Raw genomic sequence first — 24,614 nt, forward strand, 5'->3', positions numbered from 1 at the left:
CAGCTGTCCGTGACCCATCCAGAACGGGTCTGGACCCACCAGTTGAGAACCACTGCTCTAACCCACAAGATAGTAAGAATAAGTTTTATTCCCAGGAAGCTTGTGTTATATTTGATTGTATTTGTATTTACTTCTGTTGAAATGTCAATAAAAATTTAAGTGACAAAAAAAAAACTAGCTGTATTTATTGTTGTCTTTTTTTATTATTATTATTATTATTATTATTATTATTGTTATTATTATTATTATTATTATCATCATCATTATTATTATTATTATTATTATTATTATTATTATATCTAGTATTTATATGCATGTGCTGACTGGAGAAATAAATGGACCTTTTGGGATTAATAAAGTATTTTGACTCTGCAAGAAAAAAATAAATTATAAAGTGAATATATCAGTTTTTATTTATTTCCCAGAGCTTCAGTAGCTGACATGAACTGGTTTGTCCTGCAGAGAGCGACCTGCTGCTTTAATATGCGGTCATTTCACGTTTTATTTTGAAAGTCCTGGACCGGATGTGTTTGTGTCTGTTCTGTCGGGCTTGACGCGCTCGGTGATCCCTGTCTGGGATTCCCGTTAATATCCAGACTTTCCTCCTCCTCCTCCTCCTCCTTCATCCTTCTCTGGGAGGAAGCTGCTCCTTCCTCCGGATCTCTGCCGGTCTGCAGGTGCAGTCGGTGCAGCTGCAGGTCCCGGTCCCGGTCCCGGTCTTGGTCCCGGTCCTGGTTCTGGTTCTGGATCTAAATTATAAGAGATAATCTCCGGATTGCAGCCGGAAACAGCGAGCAGCAGCAGGCGGCGGCGGCGGAGGGATTTCCTCTCCTGTGTTGTGGTTGTGGATCAGTGGATCTAACTCCTCATCATGTCGGTACCGGACGGAGGAGACGCCGTTATTGTTGGACCGAACCACTGAACGTTACCGACGGACCGTAAACGCCTCACAGGGCTGCGAACGGACATAATATCCATATATGGAGGCTGAGCAGTGACGTCACAGATCGATAATATCTAGTGATAGGTTCTTCATATGTAATAGCCTATAGCCTATAGATGATTATCACAGATCGATATCTAGTGATAGGTTCATATGTAATAGATAGATAATTATAGTTTATATTGATTATTTTATTGATTTTACACATAAATATTATTATAATATGATAAATATTTACATTTTGTATGAATGATAGATATTCTAAGACCTGTGGGAGGAGCTCAGATCTGATTGGTCGTTACAGTCGGTGTCTCTAAGCGTTACAACGGACCGTAAACGTCTCACGGGCTGAGAACGGACAAATATGGATAGGTTCATATGTAATAGCCTATAGATAATTACAGTTTATATTGATTATTTTATTGATTCTACACATAAACATTATTATAATAGGCTATTATAAATATTTACATTTTGTATGAATTATAAATGTCCTAGGGTGAAGCTTAGATCTGATTGGTCATTACAGTTGGTGTCTCTAAACCTTTAGCGTCGCGTCATTCTGGTTCCCGTCTGTAGCGTAGGAGACCGAAATCACCAGATTCACCAAAATAAAAGTGTTCACCGACATAAAACTTAATATAAAATAGACATTAACGTGTAATAGGCTACAATAAGAGCAAACTATGTTAACTTAACGGCTCGGGGACTTTATAGTAAAGTAAATTATATTCCTTAAATTAAAGTTAAAGAGTTTCACCGCATTTTATTTTATTAGCTCGGTGCTTTTATTTTGAAGGAAAGGACCGTGTCTTTCGCCCTGGATTTTGTTTCCTGCCAAAACAGCGAGTCAGAATCTAAACCTTTAAACTTCCTGATCGGATGTGTTGATTGGCCGACTGTGAGCAGCTGTGAACTCTGTGACCTCATCACCTCGCTGCAGCGGTGCATTATGGGAAGTGTAGTTGGATCGGCAGCATCGGCAGCATCGGCGGCGGCGGCGGCGGCGGTAGCGATCGGCGGTCCGAGCCCCCGGCGGCGTTAGGAACGTGGATGGACGGCGGTTTGGCGGCGACATGTCGGACAAGACGGCGCCGCGGTGCCAGCTGCGGCTGGAGTGGATCCACGGTTACCGCGGTCACCAGTGCCGTAACAACCTGTTCTACACGGCGGGGAAGGAGCTGGTGTACTTCGTGGCCGGGGTCGGGGTCGTCTACAACACCAGAGAACACACACAGAAGTTCTACCTGGGACACAACGATGACATCATCAGGTGAGGACCAGGACCAGGGCCGTTGCTAGGAGATCTGGGCCCCCTTAAAGAATACTAAAGTGGGCCCCTCCCCCTAACCTTTCCTTTTTTTTTTTTCTTAGACTACGTATGTATTATCGTTTTTTATTTAGCCTTCTTTGTTTTGATGCTAGTGCAGCATTACACTGCAAAAACTCAAGTATCTTAGCAAGAATATTTGTCTTATTTCTAGTCAAAACAAATCTCATTCTACTTAAAATAAGACTCATCACATTAAAAAGCAGCTTGTTTTTAGACACTTTTTACTTCTTTTAAGCAGATTTTCACTTGAAATAAGTAGAAAAAATCTGATAGTGGAGCAAGTTTTTCTTTCTTATTACAAGCACAAAAAACTTACTTTCACTGGCAGATTTTTCTACTTATTTCAAGTGAAAATGTGTTTGAAACAAGTGAAAATGATCTAAAATTTCAGTCATTCTCATTTGCATAAAGCTGCCGCTCTGGTCTATGGTCAAAGCATAGATATATACACTTAGATGCCGCATTCGGGCTTGTCAGGCACGTCGTTGCGGCCGCCATCTTGGGAGGGAGTTCCCATATCTATGGTAAAAAGGCAGATGATGTCATGCATGTCACAAGCTCGGAAAGTTGGAGGAAACCATGGAAACTGTTGGCTCGTGGTCGGAGAGCGGTGTTTGCTAACGTTGGGCTAGTGCTAACATGGAGCTAACACTAACACTAACACTAACACAGACAGCTGTGTGTGTGTGTGTGTGTGTAGCATTAGCTTCGTGCTAGCCACGAGCCGAACTTTTCTAACTTTATTAAACATTGTTCAGCAGTACTACAAACATTTTGTGTTTCCATGGTTTCCTCCAACTTTCCGAGCTTCAACCAATCACGATTTGTGACATGCGCGACGTCATCTGCAAGTGCAGGACCCCGAACCGATCTGGTACCGACACCGGTCAACCACCTCCACAGAACAATACACGAGTTTCTGAACGTCATTATGGTCAAAACATAGATATATACACGTAGATGCCGCATTCGGGCTTGTCAGGAATCTTGGGGGGGAGTTCCTTGTATCTATGGTAAAAACGCAGATGATGTCATGTATGTCACGAACGGCAGGACGAGGTAAAACAAAACATAACAAAACGCACTTCCTCCCCCTCAAGATGGCGGCCGCGACGGTCCGTTCCAATGGGCAGCAGCGTCAGAGGAGGCATCTACGTGTATATACAGTATCTATGTGGTCAAAACCAGAAGATGGTTTTGCATTTCCGGTGGAATTTTACGTTTACGTTTCCATGGTTTTCAGTCGTTGTCATAGTTGCGGTAAACGCATGGATCTATTAAAGCTATCAGTAAGTGATCCGGTGGTTTTGTCTAACTTCCTGTCAGCAGATGACGTCCCTACGTCACCACATTCAGGCGCATCCCTTGGCTGCACACACAGAGAGGACTGCCCCTTTATGCCGTTCTCTCTCCTCATTGGATAAAGGTTGTAGGATACAAGGAAAGTTTTCTCCTGGGCTCAGAGCAGAGCAGAGTGACTGACAGACCCGTGTTTCAGACCAAACACTCTATAGAAACCATGGAAACGTAAACATAAAATTCCACCGGAAGAGCAAAACAGGCTTACGTTTGGAAAAAGGTGGATTAACGCTGGCTTTGAACACGGATGTCAGTCTGTGTGATATCCATTGTTAAAAGCTGCTGTGATGATCCATGCCTTTTACAGGTTTCCAATGAAATATATATTTTTTTAATTCATGCATTTACAGCGACTACCGAAACCATGGAAACGTAAACATAAAATCCACCGGAAGAGCAAAACCGGCAAAACCGGCTTAACGTTTTTTGACGTTCGGAAAAAGGTGGATAGGTGAAGTTGAGCCGTGCCCAGGTGCATCGTGGGAAATGTAGAAGGTGGAGGAGTTTGTTCTTCTGCACAGTCACTGGTTGGTCTGCTGGTTTCCATGGAAACAACAGATCAACCAGTTACAAACTACTAGATGGTTCCACAGCTCCAACGCCCTGAAACACGGCGGCCATCTTTATTTCCTGTCCTTCACTGTTGGTGTTCCTCTTCCTGTTCACTGTAGGCTACTGAAGTCATAGTGGTGGACATGAAGAAGTAAAGATGGCCGCCGTGTTTCAGGACGTAGGAGCTGTGAGAGCTGTCTTGTAGTTTGTAACTGGTGGACTGGGGGTCATTTAAAGGGACAATCAGGAGTTTTGGAAAGCAAAGTGTTTACATGCTAGGGATGGGCATTTCTAATAATTTTCTAACCGAGTAACCTAACCTATCCTGGTCTTACCCGGGTAACCGAATACTGTAATAAAAAATAAAATGACGTTATTATCCAGCTGATATTTAGTCTGACGACGCTGTGTGTCAGTAATGCTGACGGTCTGACAGACAGAGGCATTTATGCCCCGTCTGCGCTCTGTCTGTCAGACCGTCAGCATTACTGACACACAGCCTCGTCAGACTAAATAAGATAATAAGTAGAGACTGGGCATAAATGCACATAAATGCATCTTTATGCCGCGGCTGCCTCGGAGGAGAAAACTTTTTTTTCTTTTTTTTTAAATCATTAGCGGTGCTTATTTATCAGTCCACACTACATGTCGGTGCCTTCGCTCCTCTCTGCCTCGCATCGTCTCAGGAAATAACTGGGAAGGTTTCACAATGTTTGTAAACTGAAAGCAGCAGATTTTCTACCAGACTTGATGACACCTGTCGTCGCCGAGGGAACCACCACAGATTATTGTAAAAGGTTTGAAAGTCCGAGGCTCGATCCAAAAACGCTTTTACACAGCAGAAAATCACGTTGCTGCTTGATCCAAAACTGTTTAACGCTACAAAAAGCCGAACCACGGCCTGATGATGTAGTTTGATCCGACACTAGACTGTTGCTCTAACGTGACGTTTTTTTTTAATCCTAGGTTAACAAATGGAAATTAGCTGGGAGCTAAATCTGGTGCAACCATCTTTTCATTTTTTCTTTTAAATGATTAAAGCAGAAGTAAGTGATATATTTGTGTTAATTAGTGTTTGGACTGAAACACGGGTCTGTCAGTCACTCTGCTCTGCTCTGAGCCGAAGAGAAAACATTTATCGTATCCTACAAGTTTTATCCAATGAGGAGAGAGAACGGCATGCAGGGCTGTGTGTGCAGCCAAGGAACGCCGTGAATGTGGCGACGTAGGGACGAGGACTGTTATGGTGCGTTCAATGAAACTCGTATTTTTCCGACCTGTGAAGTGGTACCAGTTCGATCTGGTACGAGTTCACGGGTCAGAAGTTACGAGTGGCCGTTATAGTGACTTTCACCGGTAAAACAGGTCGGAAAAACACGAGTGGGTTGCCTGGAACGCTACAAAGTCGTAAGTTGTGACTTGAAGCTGTAATTTACGATTTCAAAAGCCTGCCTGGAACGCAGCATTAGCGAAAACGACCGGACCACTTACTTCTGCTTTACTGTAATTGCACATTGTCCCTTATTAAACGAATAAACTAAACTAAACTAAACTAATAATTCATAACCGAGTAGCAGATTGCCTACTCTGGTAACCGTGCACATCCCTATTACACACTACATTTCCCATGAGCCTCAGCGCGCACGGTTAAATTCTTGGACCGGCGCCAGACGGACGAAAGAGAAAACATTTACCAAGAATGTTTTCATTCATCAAGAATTAAAGTCAGAGGTTGGAAGACGATCACATACCGTCGTAGTTCCCACCATAAACGATGACAACTAGCGATCCGGCGGCGTTATACCCATGACCCGCTGGGGAAATGCTGGGTGAGTCGACCACTAGATAATAATAACACAGCAACTATAAAGACAAAACCATATATTTATCTAAATGGACCATTAACAAGTGGTTAAGTAGATTCATCCACATTAATATGAGACTCTGTTAGAACCAGATACAAACTCCTGGTTGTCCCTTTAAAGGTACATTGTGTAGGAATTCCTCCATCTAGCGTTGTGGTTGTATATTTTTCATGCTGCATTCATGTGAAATTGGGCAGATGGACGACAGCCGCTGCACGTAATGGCATAAACAAGCCTCTATGTAAACAAGTGGTCCGTCAGCACGAGGCAAAACAACACACGTGACAACATGTTGTCATGGCGATGTGGTATTGTTTTACCGTCTTTCTCTGGACTTCTGAGACTAAAATGACATCTGGTTTGTTAGCGACGGCCGTCTGCCCGACTGCAGGTGAATGCAGCATCAGTGTAACGCTCCATTCCTCCTCACTGCGTTACCGCGGTGACTGTTCACAGACGCCACCTTAAAGGGATAGTTCAACATTTAGTCAAATTGGCCCATCACCATAATCCCTATAGTCATAGCAGTAGGTTCGTTATATCTTTAATTGTCGGTGCAAGCTGTTTTTAGAACGGCGGAGCAGAGCCGTGAGCTGCTCAGAGCTACGCTACGGAGGCTCATTATGGGATTTCTTGGTTTCCCTCATCATCAAACTCATCAAATACACAATCCAACAACTCCACAACGCTCTGGTGGACAAGTTGTGAGCTGCACATTCACCACGCTATGAGATAATAACACAACGTTACCACACAGAGTTGTTTTAGAGGGAAATACATGCAAAACCTCTGATGCACGTTGCCTTCAGGGACAGTTTTTCATCAACAGTCTCTGTATTTCCCTCTAAAACAACTCTGTGTGGTAACGTTGTGTTATTATTTGCACCGACAATTAAAGGTAACGAACCTACTGCTATGACTATATGGATTATGGCAATGGACCAATTTGACATAATGTTGAACTACCCCTTTAAGATAATGGAATTTCCCGGGGAAAACGGGAAGGTTGACAGGTCTGGTCCTGGTCCAGACCACCAGACCAACACACACACACACACACACACAAACACACATCCAACAGGAAACATTGTGTGTGTGTCGTTGAGCCTAAGGTCAAAGTCATGATGAAGCTGCTGACGCATCCTCTTCCCATGATGCTTTGCTGTGTCACAACGCTGTCATGAAGCCGAGGGGCGTGTGTGTGTGTGTGTGTGTGTGTGTGTGTGTGTCTGTGTGTGTGTGTGTGTGTGTGTGTGTGTGTGTGTGAGAGAGAGAGACTACCCAGCATGCATCTGTGTCCTTCATTGTCACAGTTCTGCTGAGGTGTTCATCACACACACACACAGGCACATGCTGAATGCTTCGTCAGCCAATCAGAGCTCAGTGAAGTGATGATGAGGTCACCGTGGTGATGATGTCACTGTGTGATGATGTCACCAGCCTGGCGATGCACCCGGACCGTATCCAGGTGGCGACGGGCCAGGTGGGGAAGGAGCCGTTCATCTGCATCTGGGACACGTACGCCATGCAGACCGTGTCCATCCTGAGGGACACGCACACGCACGGCGTCGCCTGCCTCGCCTTCGACGCCGACGGACAGGTCAGGCCACGCCCCCTCTCATCAGGACACGCCCCCTAACCACTAGTCAGGACACGCCCCCTAACTAGAGCTCTGTAAAAGAGAGTAGTGACAGCATTGGTCCAATGGCAGCGCCTCCTGGTGGAGGAATATGGGTTTTGCAAAAGAACTGACATCTCCGCATTGTTGGTGAATGAGCAGTGTGGTGTTTTCAATAATTTAAGGACATTTATAGATCACCCACGTTAATAGCATCATTGAGGATCCTTTACAGATAAACATTAACACATAGTGGAGTAAAAAAAAAAAAAACAGTTGTTTACATGAATGTTTCAATCTACATTTTGTAATAAACAAATTATAAGTATAATTTGATATGACCAAGAAACCTAAAAACAAAAACACGGCCGTTTTCATCAATTTACAAGCAAGTGGGCAACACACATACATTGGAGTGAATGGGTTTTCTGGGCGCTTTTGCAATACCCATATCCTGCCACTAGGGGCGCAAAACCCTTAAACCCTTAAACCCTTAAACCCTTAAACCCTTAAACCCTTACCACGGGAGTCAATGGTGGTGACGTTACTCTCTTTTACAGTGATCTAGTCAGGACACGCCCCCTAACCTCCCTACAGTCAGGACACGCCCCCTAACCTCCCGTCAGGACACGCCCCCTAACCTCCCTACAGTCAGGACACGCCCCCTAACCTCCCGTCAGTCAGGACACGCCCCCTAACCTCCCGTCAGGACACGCCCCCTCCCATCTGCTGTAGCTGTTTCTTCCTTCCTTGTTTCCTACTTCCTGTTTCCTTTTTCCTTGTTTTCTTCTTCCAATTTCTTCCTTCCTTCTTTTCTTCTTCCTGTTTCTTCCTTCCTTGTTACCTACTTCCTATTTCCTTTTTTCCTTGTTTCCCGCTTCCTGTTTCTTGTTTCGTACTTCCTCTTTCCCAGTGTTGGACAAGCTACTTGGAAAATGTAGTGAGCTAAGCTACAAGTTCCTCTACATGAAATGAAGCTTCACTACACTGAAGCTACCCACCAGAGAAATGTAGCAAGCTACGCTACAATAACATGACTAAAGTAGCTTAGCTACATCAAAGCTGGTTTTTTTCGCATGCCTCGCCTTCGACGCCGACGGACAGGTCAGGACACGCCCCCTAACCTCCCTACAGTCAGGACACGCCCCCTAACCTCCCATCAGTCAGGACACGCCCCCTAACCTCCCTACAGTCAGGACACGCCCCCTAACCTCCCTACAGTCAGGACACGCCCCCTAACCTCCCTACAGTCAGGACACGCCCCCTAACCTCCCTACAGTCAGGACACGCCCCCTAACCTCCCTACAGTCAGGACACGCCCCCTAACCTCTCTGCAGTCAGGACACGCCCCCTAACCTCCCTACAGTCAGGACACGCCCCCTAACCTCCCTACAGTCAGGACACGCCCCCCTAACCTCTAGTCAGGACACGCCCCCTACAGTCCTTTTTTCCTTGTTTCCTACTTCCTCTTTCCTTCTTCCTGTTTCTTCCGTATTCCTTTTCTCCTGCGTCCTTCTTCTTGTTTCTTCCTTCCTTGGTTCCTGCTTCCTGTTTCCTTTCCCCTGTTTCCTTCTTCCTGTTTCCTTCTTCCTACCTTACCGTTTTCTTCGTTCTGTCTGGTTGTGTGTTTATTGTGTGTGTGTGTGTGTGTGTGTTTCAGCGGCTGGTGTCGGTAGGTCTGGACGCCAAGAACACCGTGTGTGTGTGGGACTGGAGGAGAGGACGAGTCATTGCCACGGCAACCGGACACTCAGACAGAGTAAGAGTCCTCAGACAGACCATAATACTCAGTATTGATCTGGTCCAGTATTGATGATCGGTGCTGTGGCCTCCTGCAGATCTTCGACGTGGCGTGGGACCCGTTCCAGTCCAGCCGGTTGGTCAGCTGCGGAGTCAAACACATCAAGGTGAGACAGGAAGTCAGGGAGTCGGCCGGGTGACCGTCGTCATGGAGACGCATTAAAGCCAGGGACACACCGGCCCGACCGTCGGGCGTCGGGGGCTCGTCTATTTGGTGTGTTCCTCTCCGTCGGCTCTTGTCGGATCTCGTCGGGGCCGATTGAACATGCTCAGTCGGGACTCGTCGGCCGTCGGGAGAGTAGACTCGTCGGGTACTCTGATTGGCTGTGTGCTAGCTATGGCGATTCTGATTGGCGGTGCCCTAAGCGAATCAGTGCGGTGTGTGGGAGGGACGGAAGTGACCACAGTAAACAAACGGTACCATAGTCTGTCCTATTGTGATTTGCATTGTGAGTTTTATGTTGGGACTACAGATGGAAATTAGCCCTAGTGGCTAAATCTGGTACAACCATCTCTTCACTTGTTCTACAATTGATTAATGGTATTGAACACTGTCCTGTAATAATAAACTAAATACAGTAAAAATGGTATACAAAATAAAAAGAGGAGTAAAGCAATATATTAAGCAGCAATATACAGTATATTTAAGCACCAAAGATGTTCAATCACACCCACACAGGGGTGGACTGGGACAAAAATTTGGCCCTGGACTTTTTGGTCCAGACCGGCCCACTAGCTGCACGCGGATATTTTGCCAACTAGCACTGTTGATGTACATACAAACACACAAGCTCTTAATAACACCACTACTAAACGATATACAATATACAACAAAGTAGAGGAATAGTGTGGAATAAGTTAAGTTTGGACAAAATTACATGCACATAATGAGTCTGCATGCAATCAGAACTTTGGCTAGTTGGCTAAAGTATGGAAAACAATAGTACAATGATCTGAAAAATGGACAAACACTAATTTTATCTTAGAAAGACAGTACAGCTCAACATAATGTATAGACAATGAAGCATGACCAGAAATACTTGTAATTTGTGTACTGCATCATGAGTAATATGTATGCAGAATGATGTTTTACTGTAACAGTAGTTAATAAGTGTTTTATTAATTTTAACTGTATAATGTTAAACTGTTGAAAGGACAATAAACAATAAACACTGACTGAAAAAAATATGGAAAGCATACATTTGTTAAGTTGTTAGATCAATGTCCTTCATGACCAAATTTGAGTGAGGGCACTTTAATAAAAGCAACTAATCAATTAATCAGGATAGTATATGAATATAGTTATTGTTTTCCAATACTTTAGATAACTAGATTTAGCTGTAACACACCACACCATCAGAGTTATTAGCTATAGCTATTTATTATGTCAAGTAACGTTCATAGCAACCGTTCTGGACCATTTACAGTATTTTAATGAATGTTTATCCACACCATTCTACCTGCTTCACTACCTCCTTCACATGGTGGAGAGTCTTCCTCAACACTTATTTTTTCAGCCTCCTCCTGCACCATAAGGGCAGTGTTAATGGGAGCCTCACTCCCTTCAGACTCACGTGAAGGACCTGCTGCTGAAGCTGCAGCATCGCTGCTTCTAGCCCTGGCCAGGCCAGGCGGCCCCTGCAGCAAACACCTGCTTAATTGTTGTACTTTCAGCAGTCTGTGCTGCTAGAGCTTTTCTTTTTCTGTTACTTTCCTCCATTTTTCCGCGCTGCCTTTGCGGTTTTTTTTTACTTTTCTTTTCCGTTTTCGTGCGCTGGTGTTTTTGTTTTTTTCTCTCTCTCGCTCTCTCTCTCTCTCATCATGACTCCTCATCATTAAAAGTGATTGGACGAGGGGGGGTCTAGAACATGCGTGGGTGGGACTCCTGGGCCTCTGTAGCCTCTCATAGGGCCATTGGGCCAGGTAGACAAGCCACTGGGCCAATCGTCACCTCTCTGCTGTGTCTGCAGCTGAGCACTGTGGGCCGAGCCGATGCATGTCTCTCTCCCTGGGCCGGGAGAGTTACAATAGGCAAGGCATGGCGAAAAAAAAAGATAAATAAATAAATAAAAAACGGCCGCCTATCGGCCCATTAGTGACCGGCCCACCGGGAAAACTCCCGGTACTCCCTATGGCCAATCCGCCCCTGCACCCACATAGTTTGAAACAACGTTCAAAACACACACAGCCAGCCACAACTAAGCATATAAAGTCCGCTAGCTTAATGCTAACGTATAATGTAAAACACCATAGACGGGCTAACAGAAATCCACAGTCTGTGTGAGCCCCGACCGGGGACCGTGGCAGCGGCTGTCACAGCAGCAGCAGCCGCTCTACTGAGCTGATCCGACGGGGCAGAGCTCCGTCCTCATCCCGGGGGATCCCGCACGCTTTTAGAGGTTTACCACTGGCTGGTTAAATTGTTTTGGGGAGATTAATGTTGTCTCATTGATGAAATTAACTGTGGCAGTGGCATTAGTTTGTTTGAATGTAAAGTGAGCAGGGCTTCTGGGCTACGGACTGAAATCACCACATTTACGTAAATAAATAAATGTTTTACAATGAACCGATCAGTCTAATACATTTTATTTTGTTAAGTCAACATGGTTACTGTACATGGCAAAGATTATTACCACTTTATGACTTAGAATTGGTCTGTGTTTCTATGGGAGTGTCGTCACTCAATCGCTCCGGATCGGCAGTAGTCGTGGCGGTGTGTTTCACTGTTTCCTTTCTCCCGACTGTGGCCGACGAGAGGCGACAGACTCGTCGGACAAAGGCCGTCAGCGTCGGCGCGGTGTGTTCCTGGCTTAACAGACGTGTGTGTGTGTGTGTGTGTGTGTAGTTCTGGACGCTGTGTGGCAACGCTCTGACTCCGAAGCGAGGGATCTTTGGGAAGACGGGCGACCTGCAGACCATCCTGTGTGTGGCGACCGCCAAGGACGAGCTGACGTACTCCGGAGCTCTGAACGGGGACGTGTACGTGTGGCGCGGAATCACGCTGGTCCGCACGGTGCAGGCCGCGCACGGGGTGAGACTTCCTGTTTCCTACTTCCTGTTTCCTACTTCCTGTTTCCTACTTCCTGTTTCCTTCGTGTGGCGCGCAATCACCCTGGTCCGCACGGTGCAGGCCGCGCACGGGGTGAGAGGGGCGAGGCTTCCTGGTTCCTACTTCCTGTTTCCTTTTTCCTTGTTTCCTACTTCCTATTTCTTCCTTCCTTGTTTCCTTTTCCTTGTTTCCTACTTCCTGTTTCCCATTTCCTGTTTCCCTTTTCCTTGTTTCCTACTTTCTGTTTACTTTTTCTTTGTTTCCTACTTCCTGTTTCCTTTTTCCTTGTTTCCTACTTCCTGTTTCTTCCTTCCTTGTTTCCTTCTCCTTGTTTCCTACTTCCTGTTTCCCATTTCCTGTTTCCCTTTTCCTTGTTTCCTACTTTCTGTTTACTTTTTCTTTGTTTCCTACTTCCTGTTTCCTTTTTCCTTGTTTCCTACTTCCTGTTTCTTCCTTCCTTGTTTCCTTCTCCTTGTTTCCTACTTCCCGTTTCCCATTTCCTGTTTCCCTTTTCCTTGTTTCCTACTTCCTGTTTCCCATTTCCTCTTTCTCATTTCCTTCTTCCTTCCTTGTTTCCTTCTTCCTGTTTCACTTTTCCTTGTTTCCTACTTCCTGTTTCCCATTTCCAGTTTCCTACTTCCTGTTTCCTCCTTCCTTGTTTCCTACTTCCTGTTTCCTTGTTTCCTACTTCCTGTTTCTTCCTTCCTTGTTTCCTTCTCCTTGTTTCCTACTTCCTGTTTCCCATTTCCTGTTCCCTTTTCCTTTTTTCCTACTTCCTGTTTCCCATTTCCTGTTTCCCTTTTCCTTGTTTCCTACTTCCTGTTTCCCATTTCCTGTTCCCTTTTCCTTTTTTCCTACTTCCTGTTTCCCATTTCCTGTTTCCCTTTTCCTTGTTTCCTATTTCCTGTTTCCCATTTCCTTGTTTCCTACTTCCTGTTTACTTTTCCTGGTATCCTACTTCCTGTTTCGTTTTTCCTGGTTTCCTACTTCCTGTTTAGTTTTTCCTTGTTTCCTACTTCCTGTTTCTTCCTTTCTTGTTTCCTTCTCCTTGTTTCCTACTTCCTGTTTCCATTTTCCTTGTTTCCTACTTTCTGTTTCCCATTTCCTCTTTCCCATTTCCTGTTTCCTTCTTCCTTCCTTGTTTCCTTCTTCCTGTTTCCCTTTTCATTGTTTCCTACTTCCTGTTTCCTTTTCCTTGTTTCCTACTTCCTGTTTCCTTTTTCCTTGTTTCCTACTTCCTGTTTCCTTTTTCCTTGTTTCCTACTTCCTGTTTCTTCCTTACTTGTTTCCTTCTCCTTGTTTCTTACTTCCTGTTTACCTTTTCCTTGTTTCCTACTTCCTGTTTACTCTTCCTTGTTTCCTTCTCCTTGTTTCCTACTTCCCGTTTCCCAATTACTGTTTCCCTTTTCCTTGTTTTCTTCTTCCAGTTTCTTTCTTCCTTATTTCCTTCTTCCTGTTTCCCTTTTCCTTCTTAAATTCTTGCTGTTTCCTCCTTCCTTGTTTCCTTCTTCCAGTTTCTTCCTACCTTGTTTCCTTCTTCCTGTTTCCTCCTTCCTTGTTTCCTTCCTTGTTTCCTTCTTCCTGTTTCTTCCTTCCTTGTTTCCTTCTCCCTTTTTCCTCCTTCCTTGTTTCCTTCTAACTGTTTCCTCCTTCCTTGTTTCCTTCTTCCTGTTTCCTCCTCGTTGTTTCCTTCTCCCTGTTTCCTCCTTCCTTATTTCCTTCTTCCTGTTTCCTCCTTCCTTGTTTCCTTCTTCCAGTTTCTTCCTTCCTTGTTTCCTTCTTCGTGTTTCCTCCTTCCTTGTTTCCTTCTTCCTGTTTCTTCCTTCCTTGTTTCCTTCTCCCTGTTACCTCCTTCCTTGTTTCCTTCTAACTGTTTCTTCCTTCCGTGTTTCCTTCTCCATGTTTCCTCCTTCCTTGTTTCCTTCTCCCTGTTTCCTCCTCGTTGTTTCCTTCTTCCTGTTTCCTCCTTCCTTGTTTCCTTCTCCCTGTTTCCTCCTTCCTTGTTTCCTTCTTCCTGTTTCGTCATTCCTTCTCTTCTTCTTCCTGTTTCCTTTTTCCTTGTTTCCTACTCCTTGTTTCCTTTTTCCTCCTTCCTTGTTTCCTTCTTCTTGTTTTTTTCCTTGGTTCCTGCTTCCTGTTTCTTCCTTCCTTGTGTCCTTCTTTGTGTCCTATTTCGTGTTCCTACTTCCTGTTTCCTGTTACCTACTCTTTCCTTCTTCCTGTTTCTTCCTTCCTTGGTTCCTGCTTCCTTTTTCCTTGTTTTGTACTTCCTGTTTCCTGTTTCTTTCTTGTTTCCTTTCTTCCTACCTCTTTCCTTCTTGCTGTTTCTTCCTTCCTTTTTTTCCTGCATCCTTCTTCTTGTTTCTACCTTCCCTGTTTCCTGTTTCCTGATGGGAAATGTGTCCACTTCATCTCTTGGCTGAAAACCAACCTTGCACCTGGAGGAGAGGAGGGTTAGAGACACCAGACTCACATAGTTCCTCTTTAATAAGAGTCTCCATATATAACTGGAACTAGTCCGAGTGGCGGAGGGATACGAGCACCAGCAGGACTTAAACCTCTGTGACCTTTGACCCCTGTGTTCTCCTCAGGCCGGGACCTTCAGACTTTAACCTCTGTGAACTTTAACCTCTGTGACCTTTGACCTTTGACCCCTGTCTCCCCCTTTAGGCCGGGATCTTCAGCATGCACGCGTGTGAGGAAGGCTTTGCCACCGGCGGCCGTGACGGCTGCATCCGGCTCTGGGACGTCGACTTCAAACCCATCACCAAGATCGACCTGCGGGAGGCGGAGCAGGGATACAAAGGTGACGCTGAAACGCTCCTCGGCTTCTTCCTGTCCGTGTCCGTGGTCGTGTAGTTTAGTTTAGTTTAGTTTAGTTACCTTTATTTAAACTCGTTAGTACACTGAGGCAAGCCTCATTTACAGTGCAGACGAGCGTACAAAGCAAAACAAACAAAATACAGAACAGATATACACAATAAATACAGTAAAGGACAGAACAGAAGACATCAGGGGAAACTATTACAAACGGAAGACAGGGAATTATTAATTAATAATTTGAAGTGATTGAATGGGACAAATGAGTTTAACTTAAGAGTTAGTTGTAGATGATTCCAGATGTTTGGGGCACAAGCTGAGAAGGCAGGTTACACCCCGCCTTTCCGAAGCCCCGCCTTTCCGACAATAGACTTCCATTCATCGTAATAGCGGGGTTTTCTATTTTTTCTAAAGACCCCGCTACTCCGAAAAGGCCAGTGGGGGAAACCCCCCCACTCCGAACGGACAGACGGACCTAATCAGAAAGGAACCAGAGGCTGTGCAGTGCGCAGTGCGCAGTGATCCTTTTTTCCTTTTTGGGGTCAAACGGATCATGTGCATAATTAACTGCAAAACAAGCAAATACTTCATATTAATGACATAATGTTCATTATGCTTCTAGCCTGTCTAGCCTCTACCTGGTCTTTTTACTAAACTTAACCAACTCCTTTCTTCATTGCCTAAATCCAACCAAAGCATCTCCCTCAGTCAGCTGTCAGCACGAGCGGTGGCTGCAGCAGCCTCGCGCCCCTGTGAGCTCAAGCCGGCTTCAGCCGCGCTCGAGCGGTGCAGGGGGGGAGAAAAAGAAAAAAAGTGTATTTCTATTACTGTGTGGAGATCTCCAACAACGGAGTCTGGGAGAAAGCAAGTGGGACAGATCTGCCCAGTCTCTGAGCAGCGCACGTTTCACAGACAAGCCACAAAGCAGAATGTAAACAACGTCACGCGGTTCAGCACCTTGGACAGCTGCGGGGGGGAGGAGGGGGTGTCGGAGTAGCGGTGTTTCGAAGTGGGGCTATTTCGGAACAGCGGGGTGTCGAAGTGGAGGTGTGTCGGAATGGAGAGCTGTCCCCGAGAAGGCAGACCTCCCTAGCTCAGTCCGAATGTTGGGAACATGCAGTTGCAACCACTTGCTAGAGCGGCTGTTGTAAGTGATTGTGATGTGATGTGTCCGTCCCTGGTTCGGACCGGTTCTGGTGTGGACTGGACCGGACCGGACCGGGTGGTGTGTAGGGGTGGGAGAAAAAATCGATTCACATGAGTATCACAATATTTTTTTGAAGTATCGAAAAAAAAAAAAAAAAGTCAAAAATCGATTATTATTTTAGATTTTTTAAAAATTTTATTTATTTTTTTATTTTTTTCCAAAAATCTATTTTTCTTTTTTAGAATCTCTTTTTAGAATTTTTTCTTATTTTCTTTTAAATCGATTTTTATTTTTATTTTTTTTTTTAAATATTGTGCAATGTGCATTTGTTGAAAGAAAATCTGCATTATCGTAGTATCGCAATTTAAATCGAATCGGCATCCAAAAAATCGTAGAAGAATGGAATCAGGAGAAAAGCGTATCGTCCCAGCCCTAGTGGTGTCGGTCCGGTCCAATCCAGTCCGGTCTGGTCCAGTCCGGTCCGATCCGGTCCAGTCTAGTCCGATCCGATCCAGTCCGGTCCAATCCGGTCCAATCCGGTCCGGTCCGGTCCAGTCCAGTCCGATCCGGTCCGGTCCGGTCCAGTCACCTCCGTGTCCCGTTGCAGGTCTGTCGATCCGGAGCGTCTGCTGGAAGGCCGACCGGATTCTGGCGGGAACGCAGGACAGCGAGATCTTCGAGGTCATGGTCCGGGACCGGGACAAACCGGTTCTGCTGATGCAGGGTCACAGCGAGGGAGAGCTGTGGGCGCTCGACCTGCACCCCAAGCAGCCGGTCGCCGTTACCGGGAGCGACGACCGCTCCGTCAGGTGAGTCCACAACACCTGTCTCCACGGCAACACCCGTCTCCACCGGCAACACCCGTCTCACCTTAGAGCAGTGTTAAAGAGAGTAAGGACAGCATTGGTCCAATGGCAGCGCCTCCTGGTGGAGGAATATGGGTTTTACTAAAGAACTGACATCTCTGCATTGTTGGTGAATGAGCAGTGTGGTGTTTTCAATAATTTAAGGACATTTATAGATCACCCACGTTAATAGCATCATTGAGGATCCTTTACAGATAAACATTAACACATAGGCCAGTAAAAAAACAAACAAAACAAAAAAAACAGTTGTCTACATGAATGTTTCAATCTACATTTTGTAATAAACAAATTATAAGTATAATCTGATATGACCAAGACACCTAAAAACAAAAACACGGCCGTTTTCATCAATTTACCAGCCAGTGGGCAACACACATACATTGGAGTGAATGGGTTTTCTGGGCGCTTTTGCAATACCCATATCCTGCCACTAGGGGGCAAAACCCTTAAACCCTTAAACCCTTAAACCCTTAAACCCTTAAACCCTTAAACCCTTGAACCCTTACCACGGGAGTCAATGGAGGTATCATTACTCTCTTTTCCAGTGCTCTAGTCTCACCTGTCTCACCTGTCTCACCTGTCTCACCTGTCCCCCCTCAGACTGTGGAGTCTACCTGACCACACCCTTCTAGCTCGCTGCAACATGGAGGAGTCTGTCTCTGTCTCACCTGTCTGTCTCACCTGTCTGTCTCACCTGTCTCACCTGTCTGTCTCACCTGTCTCTGTCTCACCTGTCTCACCTGTCTCTGTCTCACCTGTCTCACCTGTCCCCCCTCAGACTGTGGAGTCTACCTGACCACACCCTCCTAGCTCGCTGCAACATGGAGGAATCCGTCCGCAGCGTCTCCTTCAACAACGACGGCTCTCAGCTGGCGCTGGGGATGAAGGACGGGTCCTTCACCGTGCTCAGAGTCAGGTGACCTCACACCTTTACACCTGTTAACACCTGTAACACACCTGTTAGACCCTGTGATGTCACATCCTGTCAGGTCTGATCCAGGAGGCTAGTGGTTGGAATCATTCACGTCTTTACTTCAGTATGAAGTGTATTTTGAACATCTCTTTCCACTTTCCGGAGAATGACGCTGGGTGTCGCCATGACGCTCGATTCCACCGGAAAGATTAGCTGGGCTAACCGTTAGCTGTTAGCCGTTAGCCGTTAGCAGTGTCAATAAACAATAACTCAATAAACGCTCCATGAAAAAATATTTTCTCCAGCGGATATCCTAGTTCCAACATGACTGAGCTAACTGGAGTAGTTTCATGTGGTGTCCCACAACGGGAGGGTTTTAACAGCTGACGTCCTGCTGTTAGCTTAGCTACTGCTGTTAGCTTAGCTGTCAGCAGCAGCTGAGCTAACAACTACGATAACCATGACTAATTACAAAAACGTGCACACAGAAATAGTAATGTTTGTTCAATAATTAGTTTTATAGACTTAACAAACATCAGATTTAGTCAAAATGGTTTTGGCAGCCCGGAGCCCCCACAGCGGCTAACGCTACCAGTTAGCCGCTAACGCTAGAACTGGTGGCTAACGCTACCAGTTAGCCGCTCGCTAGAATGCTACTAAAACCCACTTCCGTCGTGGTGTGACGCAATGGATCATGGGAAAATAAAGTGGTGGACAGTATAGATATGATATCTATACTAGCCCTCCTGTTTTCCTTCTGGGTCAATCTGTTCCCTTCCTCCATCTTTCCCTCTGTCCCTCCTTTCTCCCTTCCTTCCTTCCTTCCTTTCTCTCTTCCCTTTGTCCTTACTTCTTTTTCCTTCCTCTTTTGATCCAATTGACCTGATCTGTTCCCTCCATCCATCTTTCTTTTCTTCCCCTTCCCCATTCCTTCTCTCCTCCCTTCTTTCCGTTCTTCCTTCCTTCGTCTTCCTTCCTTGAACAAATCTGTTCCCTCCCTCCATCTTTCTTCCCTTCCCTTTTTTCCTTCCTTCGTCCCTTCATCCTTACCTCTTCCTTCCTTTTTGACCCAATTGACCCCATCTGTTCCCTCCTTCCATCTATCTTTTCTTCCTTTTTCCCTTCCTTCCTTCTTTCCCTTCTTTCCCTTCGTCCTTCCTTCCTTCCTTCCTTACTTCCTTCTATCCCTTCGTCCTTCCTTCATTCCTTTCATTCTTCCTTCCTTGAGCCAGGAGGACAACGGGAGGGCTAGATATACTGTAGATATTATCTATATCTCTATAGTATAGATATTTATCTATATATCCATACTTTAGAGATATAGATATAATCTATATCTCTATGGTATAGATATTTATCTATACATCTATACTATAGAGATATAGATTATATCTATATCTCTAAAGTATGGATATATAGATAAATATCTATACCTCTATAGCTCTATAGTATCTATATCTCTATAGTAGCCCTATAGATGTATAGATATGTACGTATGTGTAACCTCGTTGTGACAGTGTGGATGTCCCGGTTTATCTCCCGCTGCAGGGACATGACGGAGGTGGTCCACATCAAGGACAGGAAGGAGGTGATCCATGAGCTGAAGTTCTCTCCAGACGGGTCCTTCCTGGCCGTGGGCTCCAACGACGGGCTGGTGGACGTCTACGCCGTGGCTCAGCGCTACAAGAAGGTGGGCGAGTGCAGCCGCTCCTCCTCCTTCATCACACACCTGGACTGGTCGGTGGACAGCCGCTTCCTGCAGACCAACGACGGGGCCGGGGAGAGGCTCTTCTACAGGATGCCCGGTAGGTAACCAATCAGAGAGAGGCTCTTCTACAGGTAACCAATCAGAGCCTCAGGAGTTCACTTTGATCCACTGGAGGCAGGACAGTTTGATTCTTATGGGCCGTTCCTACAAACAGCAGTGGTGTAGTCTATGTGATACTCAGGTATACTCAGTATACCCACTGAAAATACATAAATACTTCAGTATAGACCGAATCTCCTTGTTGTTTACATTCTACTTCCGGGTAGAAAACCAGCTGTAATGTGAATGAGATCAATAGTAACGAACCAGAGTTTAGCTATATTTTTCAGGCCCTATCACCGTTTAGACAAATCTGAAATGATTGAAGAAACATTACTATTTCTGTGTGTGTGTTTTGTGTTGCTGTGTGTTGTATTTATTCAGTCTGGGGGAATCGCAGTGTCTAGAAATCAGTGGCTCAGGTGACAGGGACAGCTAACGGCTAAGCTAATGGCGGTAGCTAAGCTAACGGCGGCAGCTAAGCTAACAGCAGTAGCTAAGCTAACGGCAGCAGCTAAGCTAACAGTAGTAGCTAAGCTAACGGCGGGAGCTAAGCTAACGGCAGCAGCTAAGCTAACAGTAGTAGCTAAGCTAACGGCGGTAGCTAATTTCACCACTTTTTCCTAGAATGTTTTCGAGAAATTTTACCAGTTTCTTCTCAATTTTTCTGTTTTTTACTTTTAAAAAAAAAAAATCTTTTACCCCTTTTTGTATTATTGTATGCCCCCCCCTTTTTTTGAGAAGTTTTACCACTTTTTCTAGAATTCTTGAGTAATTTTACCATGTTTATTCTCAACTTTTTATTATTTTTACTTTTACCACTTTTTTTTTTTATTATTGTTTGATTTTTCTTTTTTTAATTTTACCACTTTTCTTAGAATTTATTTAAGAAATGTTACAAGTTTCTTCTAAAATTCTTAAAACTTTTTTTTTCTTTTTTTTACCACTCTTTCTTTTTTTTTTAAATGCTAAATTTTACCACTTTTTTCTAGAAATGTTTCAACTTTTTGGGAGAGATTGTACCACTTTTTTTTTCCAGAAATTTCTCTATAATCTTTCAAATATGTACGCCTAATTTAAACGTACATTGAGATAAGAAAAGATAAAAGGATAAAAGAGTTAAAACAGAAGATGTAAAGTTAAACTAAGAGCGTCTGAGTAAAACAGTGAGATAAAATGACGTATTAACCCTTTACCCTCCCCGTGTCCTGCAGCGGGGAAGCAGGTTGCTAAGGAGGAGGCCAAGGGCATCCACTGGATGACGTGGACCGGCGTCATGGGAACCGAGGTCAACGGCATCTGGCCCAAATACTCCACCATCACCAACGTCAACTCGGTGGACGCCAACTACAGCAGCGCCGTGCTGGTAACCGGGGACGACCTGGGCCTCGTCAAACTCTTCCGCTTCCCCTGCCTCAAGAAAGGTTGGTGTTTGTTTTTTTTTGTTTTTTCGTGTCTTGCCTCACTCCCGAGTCCATGACCAGCAGATAGACACCATCCTTTCCACTGTGCGTGCAGTAACCATGGAGATAGAGCCGTATCGCCGTAATTAGCTTAGCTCAAACACTGGAAGTGTATAGGTAGTGTTAGCCTGCCTCCACCTAAAGTCGCTAATTAGCTTAGCTCAAACACTGGAAGTGTATAGGTAGTGTTAGCCTGCCTCCACCTAAAGTCGCTAATTAGCTTAGCTCAAAGGCTGGAAGTGTATAGGTAGTGTTAGCCTGCCTCCACCTAAAGTCGCTAATTAGCTTAGCTCAAACACTGGAAGTGTATGGGTAGTGTTAGCCTGCCTCCACCTAAAGTCGCTAATTAGCTTAGCTCAAATGCTGGAAGTGTATAGGTAGTGTTAGCCTGCCTCCACCTAAAGTCGCTAATTAGCTTAGCTCAAACACTGGAAGTGTATAGGTAGTGTTAGCCTGCCTCCACCTAAAGTCGCTAATTAGCTTAGCTCAAACACTGGAAGTGTATGGGTAGTGTTAGCCTGCCTCCACCTAAAGTCGCTAATTAGCTTAGCTCAAACACTGGAAGTGTATAGGTAGTGTTAGCCTGCCTCCACCTAAAGTCGCTAATTAGCTTAGCTCAAACACTGGAAGTGTATGGGTAGTGTTAGCCTGCTTCCTACCTAAAGTCGCTAATTAGCTTAGCTCAAACACTGTAAGTGTATGGGTAGTGTTAGCCTGCCTCCTATCCGAGCCGAAACCATCAGTCAGAAGCTGGTTTCATTTTAGCTCTAAACTCTGTAAATATTTCACTTTATCCACATTTCAAACATGTTTAGGTGAGAAAGTAGCCGTTTAGATCAGCAGTGTGTCGTTAATTTGTCTAAATACCAGCTGTTTACAACTTTGTTCGGACGAATTCGGCGCTACTCAAGCTAGCCGTTGTGACCAACTAGGGTTGCCACCTTTGAGTTTTGAAAATAAGGGACACTCGACCAAATGTCGACCGGGGGGGGGGGGTGACACGGGTCAAAACACCACACTTTTCATGTAGGCCTATGTATTTTGTACACGTTCAATTTCATATATGAACACATATTTTAAACTGCAATGGGACGGGCTAGCCTACTTGTTTGATCCAAAACATAAAGTTGCAATATCCCACTTAAATATAATAGTCATACATATTAATGCCTATTTTTTGACTAATCTAACGATTAATTTTTGGTTGACGATTAGTCATTTACAAAAAAAACACCTCTGAACACTTCTCTTATTTAAATTCTTCAGATACTCTTTCTGGTGTACATTCCTCTAAATCAGTGGTTCACAACCTTTTTTCCTCAAAGCCACCCCCCCCCCCCCTTGCTTTTGTCAAAGACAAGCCTTTTTATTCTATTTTGTGCCATCCTTATTTTGTCTTTACTATGTCAATTGTCCTTTGTTGTGTCATAATTGTTATCACGTCCCTATAAGCAGGTAGTTTGTATGTAGGTTTTTGTTCCTATTGATTTTGATGATTTTGATTATCCAATTGGATGTGTTATTGGAATTTTAAAATATCAATATGCACAAATCTAATTTTGATAACCTCACAACGTCAGAACAGACAAAGCTCTGTGGACCCCCTGACATCTCTGACTGAGGGGGGCCCGGACCCAAGGTTGGGAACCAATGCTCTAAATAATCTTTTTTTTTGGAGGGGAAAACTATGCCACATCAGTTTGCTTTAACCTGGAAAATAGACAGATGAGTGCACACTGAAATATTAGCACAGTGATTTTGAATAGGCACATTTATTTAGTATAGTCATGGAGCAGAGCAGTGTTTCCTCTAGGATGTTTTTTTTAAGCCGGAGGTGCAGGACATCACCCTCACTTACGATCTGCTGCTGTGCTGCGTCCGGGTGCAGAGAGCAGCAGCGGAGTGGATTTAAAAAAAACAACAACAACAAAAGACAACACGAGGACGTGTTTACATCTATGGATACATAAAGCAAGGAGACTGTGGCGGGTGGTCCGATTGTCCGACGAGGGAGGGGGGCGCGGGGGGTCCGCGTTCGGACCGTATGAGTTCGCTTTTACCGCGCACTGATGTCATGCATGCGCCCTTCGCTCTGTGTGTGTGTGTGTGTGTGTGTGTGTGTGAGAGAGAGAGAGAGAGAGAGAGAGAGAGAGAGAGCGTCAATAACGGTGAAAGAGTGATGGATAGAAAGTGTCCTACGAGATCTCTGCTTTGTTGTAGTTCTGACAAATGCTTACAGAACACGTGCGAAGTGATGCTGCATTCATGACAACTCGGAAATACGGGACAAAGCCCGTCCCGTATTGATTCAAAACGGGACGCACTATTTTATTTCAAAATAGGGAACGATTCCGTATTTTAAGGGACGGGTGGCAACCCTATGACCAACGCACTTCCTGTTACTTTCACAAAATAAAACACCCGTTGCCCTTTACATACAGAAAACCATGACAATAGAATGTGTGCTTTTACTTTGAAACAGGAAGCTAAGCTACCCTCGATGTAGCTAGCTTGAACCAAAATAAAGCGTCTTTGCTTGAACCCTCCGTTTTGACCGATCTCGTCCCGTTAGCGGCAGTTGACCGCTCAAGATGCCTTACCGGAGAGTTTTGTAGCTCTGAGACGAAGATCAGCCCGCCAATTTCCCTTTAGAGTTGCTGAAGAGTTTCTCTGATGACTTTAGGTGGAGGCAGGCTAACACTACCTATACACTTCCAGTGTTTGAGCTAAGCTAATTAGCGACTTTAGGTAGAGGCAGGCTAACACTACCCATACACTTCCAGTGTTTGAGCTAAGCTAATTAGCGACTTTAGGTGGAGGCAGGCTAACACTACCCATACACTTCCAGCGTTTGAGCTAAGCTAATTAGCGACTTTAGGTGGAGGCAGGCTAACACTACCCATACACTTCCAGCGTTTGAGCTAAGCTAATTAGCGACTTTAGGTGGAGGCAGGCTAACACTACCCATACACTTCCAGCGTTTGAGCTAAGCTAATTAGCGACTTTAGGTGGAGGCAGGCTAACACTACCCATACACTTCCAGCGTTTGAGCTAAGCTAATTAGCGACTTTAGGTGGAG

General features: G+C 44.9%; 1 protein-coding gene across 2 annotated transcripts in view; it reads left to right on the forward strand.

Moving 5' to 3' along the window:
• The first annotated feature begins 2,012 nt into the window (after positions 1-2,012).
• The window catches only part of LOC146992623 (echinoderm microtubule-associated protein-like 6), a 78,461-nt gene continuing 55,859 nt past the window's right edge, over positions 2,013-24,614 (forward strand). For both annotated transcript variants that reach the window (XM_085787753.1, XM_085787761.1), the window contains exons 1-10: positions 2,013-2,216; positions 7,493-7,652; positions 9,331-9,429; positions 9,509-9,577; positions 12,316-12,501; positions 15,190-15,325; positions 17,094-17,295; positions 18,131-18,268; positions 19,814-20,070; positions 21,287-21,496. In XM_085787753.1, the coding sequence (XP_085643879.1) occupies positions 2,020-2,216; positions 7,493-7,652; positions 9,331-9,429; positions 9,509-9,577; positions 12,316-12,501; positions 15,190-15,325; positions 17,094-17,295; positions 18,131-18,268; positions 19,814-20,070; positions 21,287-21,496 (1,654 nt within the window). In that variant the 5' untranslated portion in view covers positions 2,013-2,019. The remainder of the gene's footprint in view (positions 2,217-7,492; positions 7,653-9,330; positions 9,430-9,508; positions 9,578-12,315; positions 12,502-15,189; positions 15,326-17,093; positions 17,296-18,130; positions 18,269-19,813; positions 20,071-21,286; positions 21,497-24,614) is intronic.

This window comes from Trachurus japonicus, chromosome 1 (assembly GCF_045865225.1).
Source record: "Trachurus japonicus isolate A0001 chromosome 1, Traja_1.0".
In the NCBI taxonomy this organism is placed as follows: domain Eukaryota; kingdom Metazoa; phylum Chordata; class Actinopteri; order Carangiformes; family Carangidae; genus Trachurus; species Trachurus japonicus.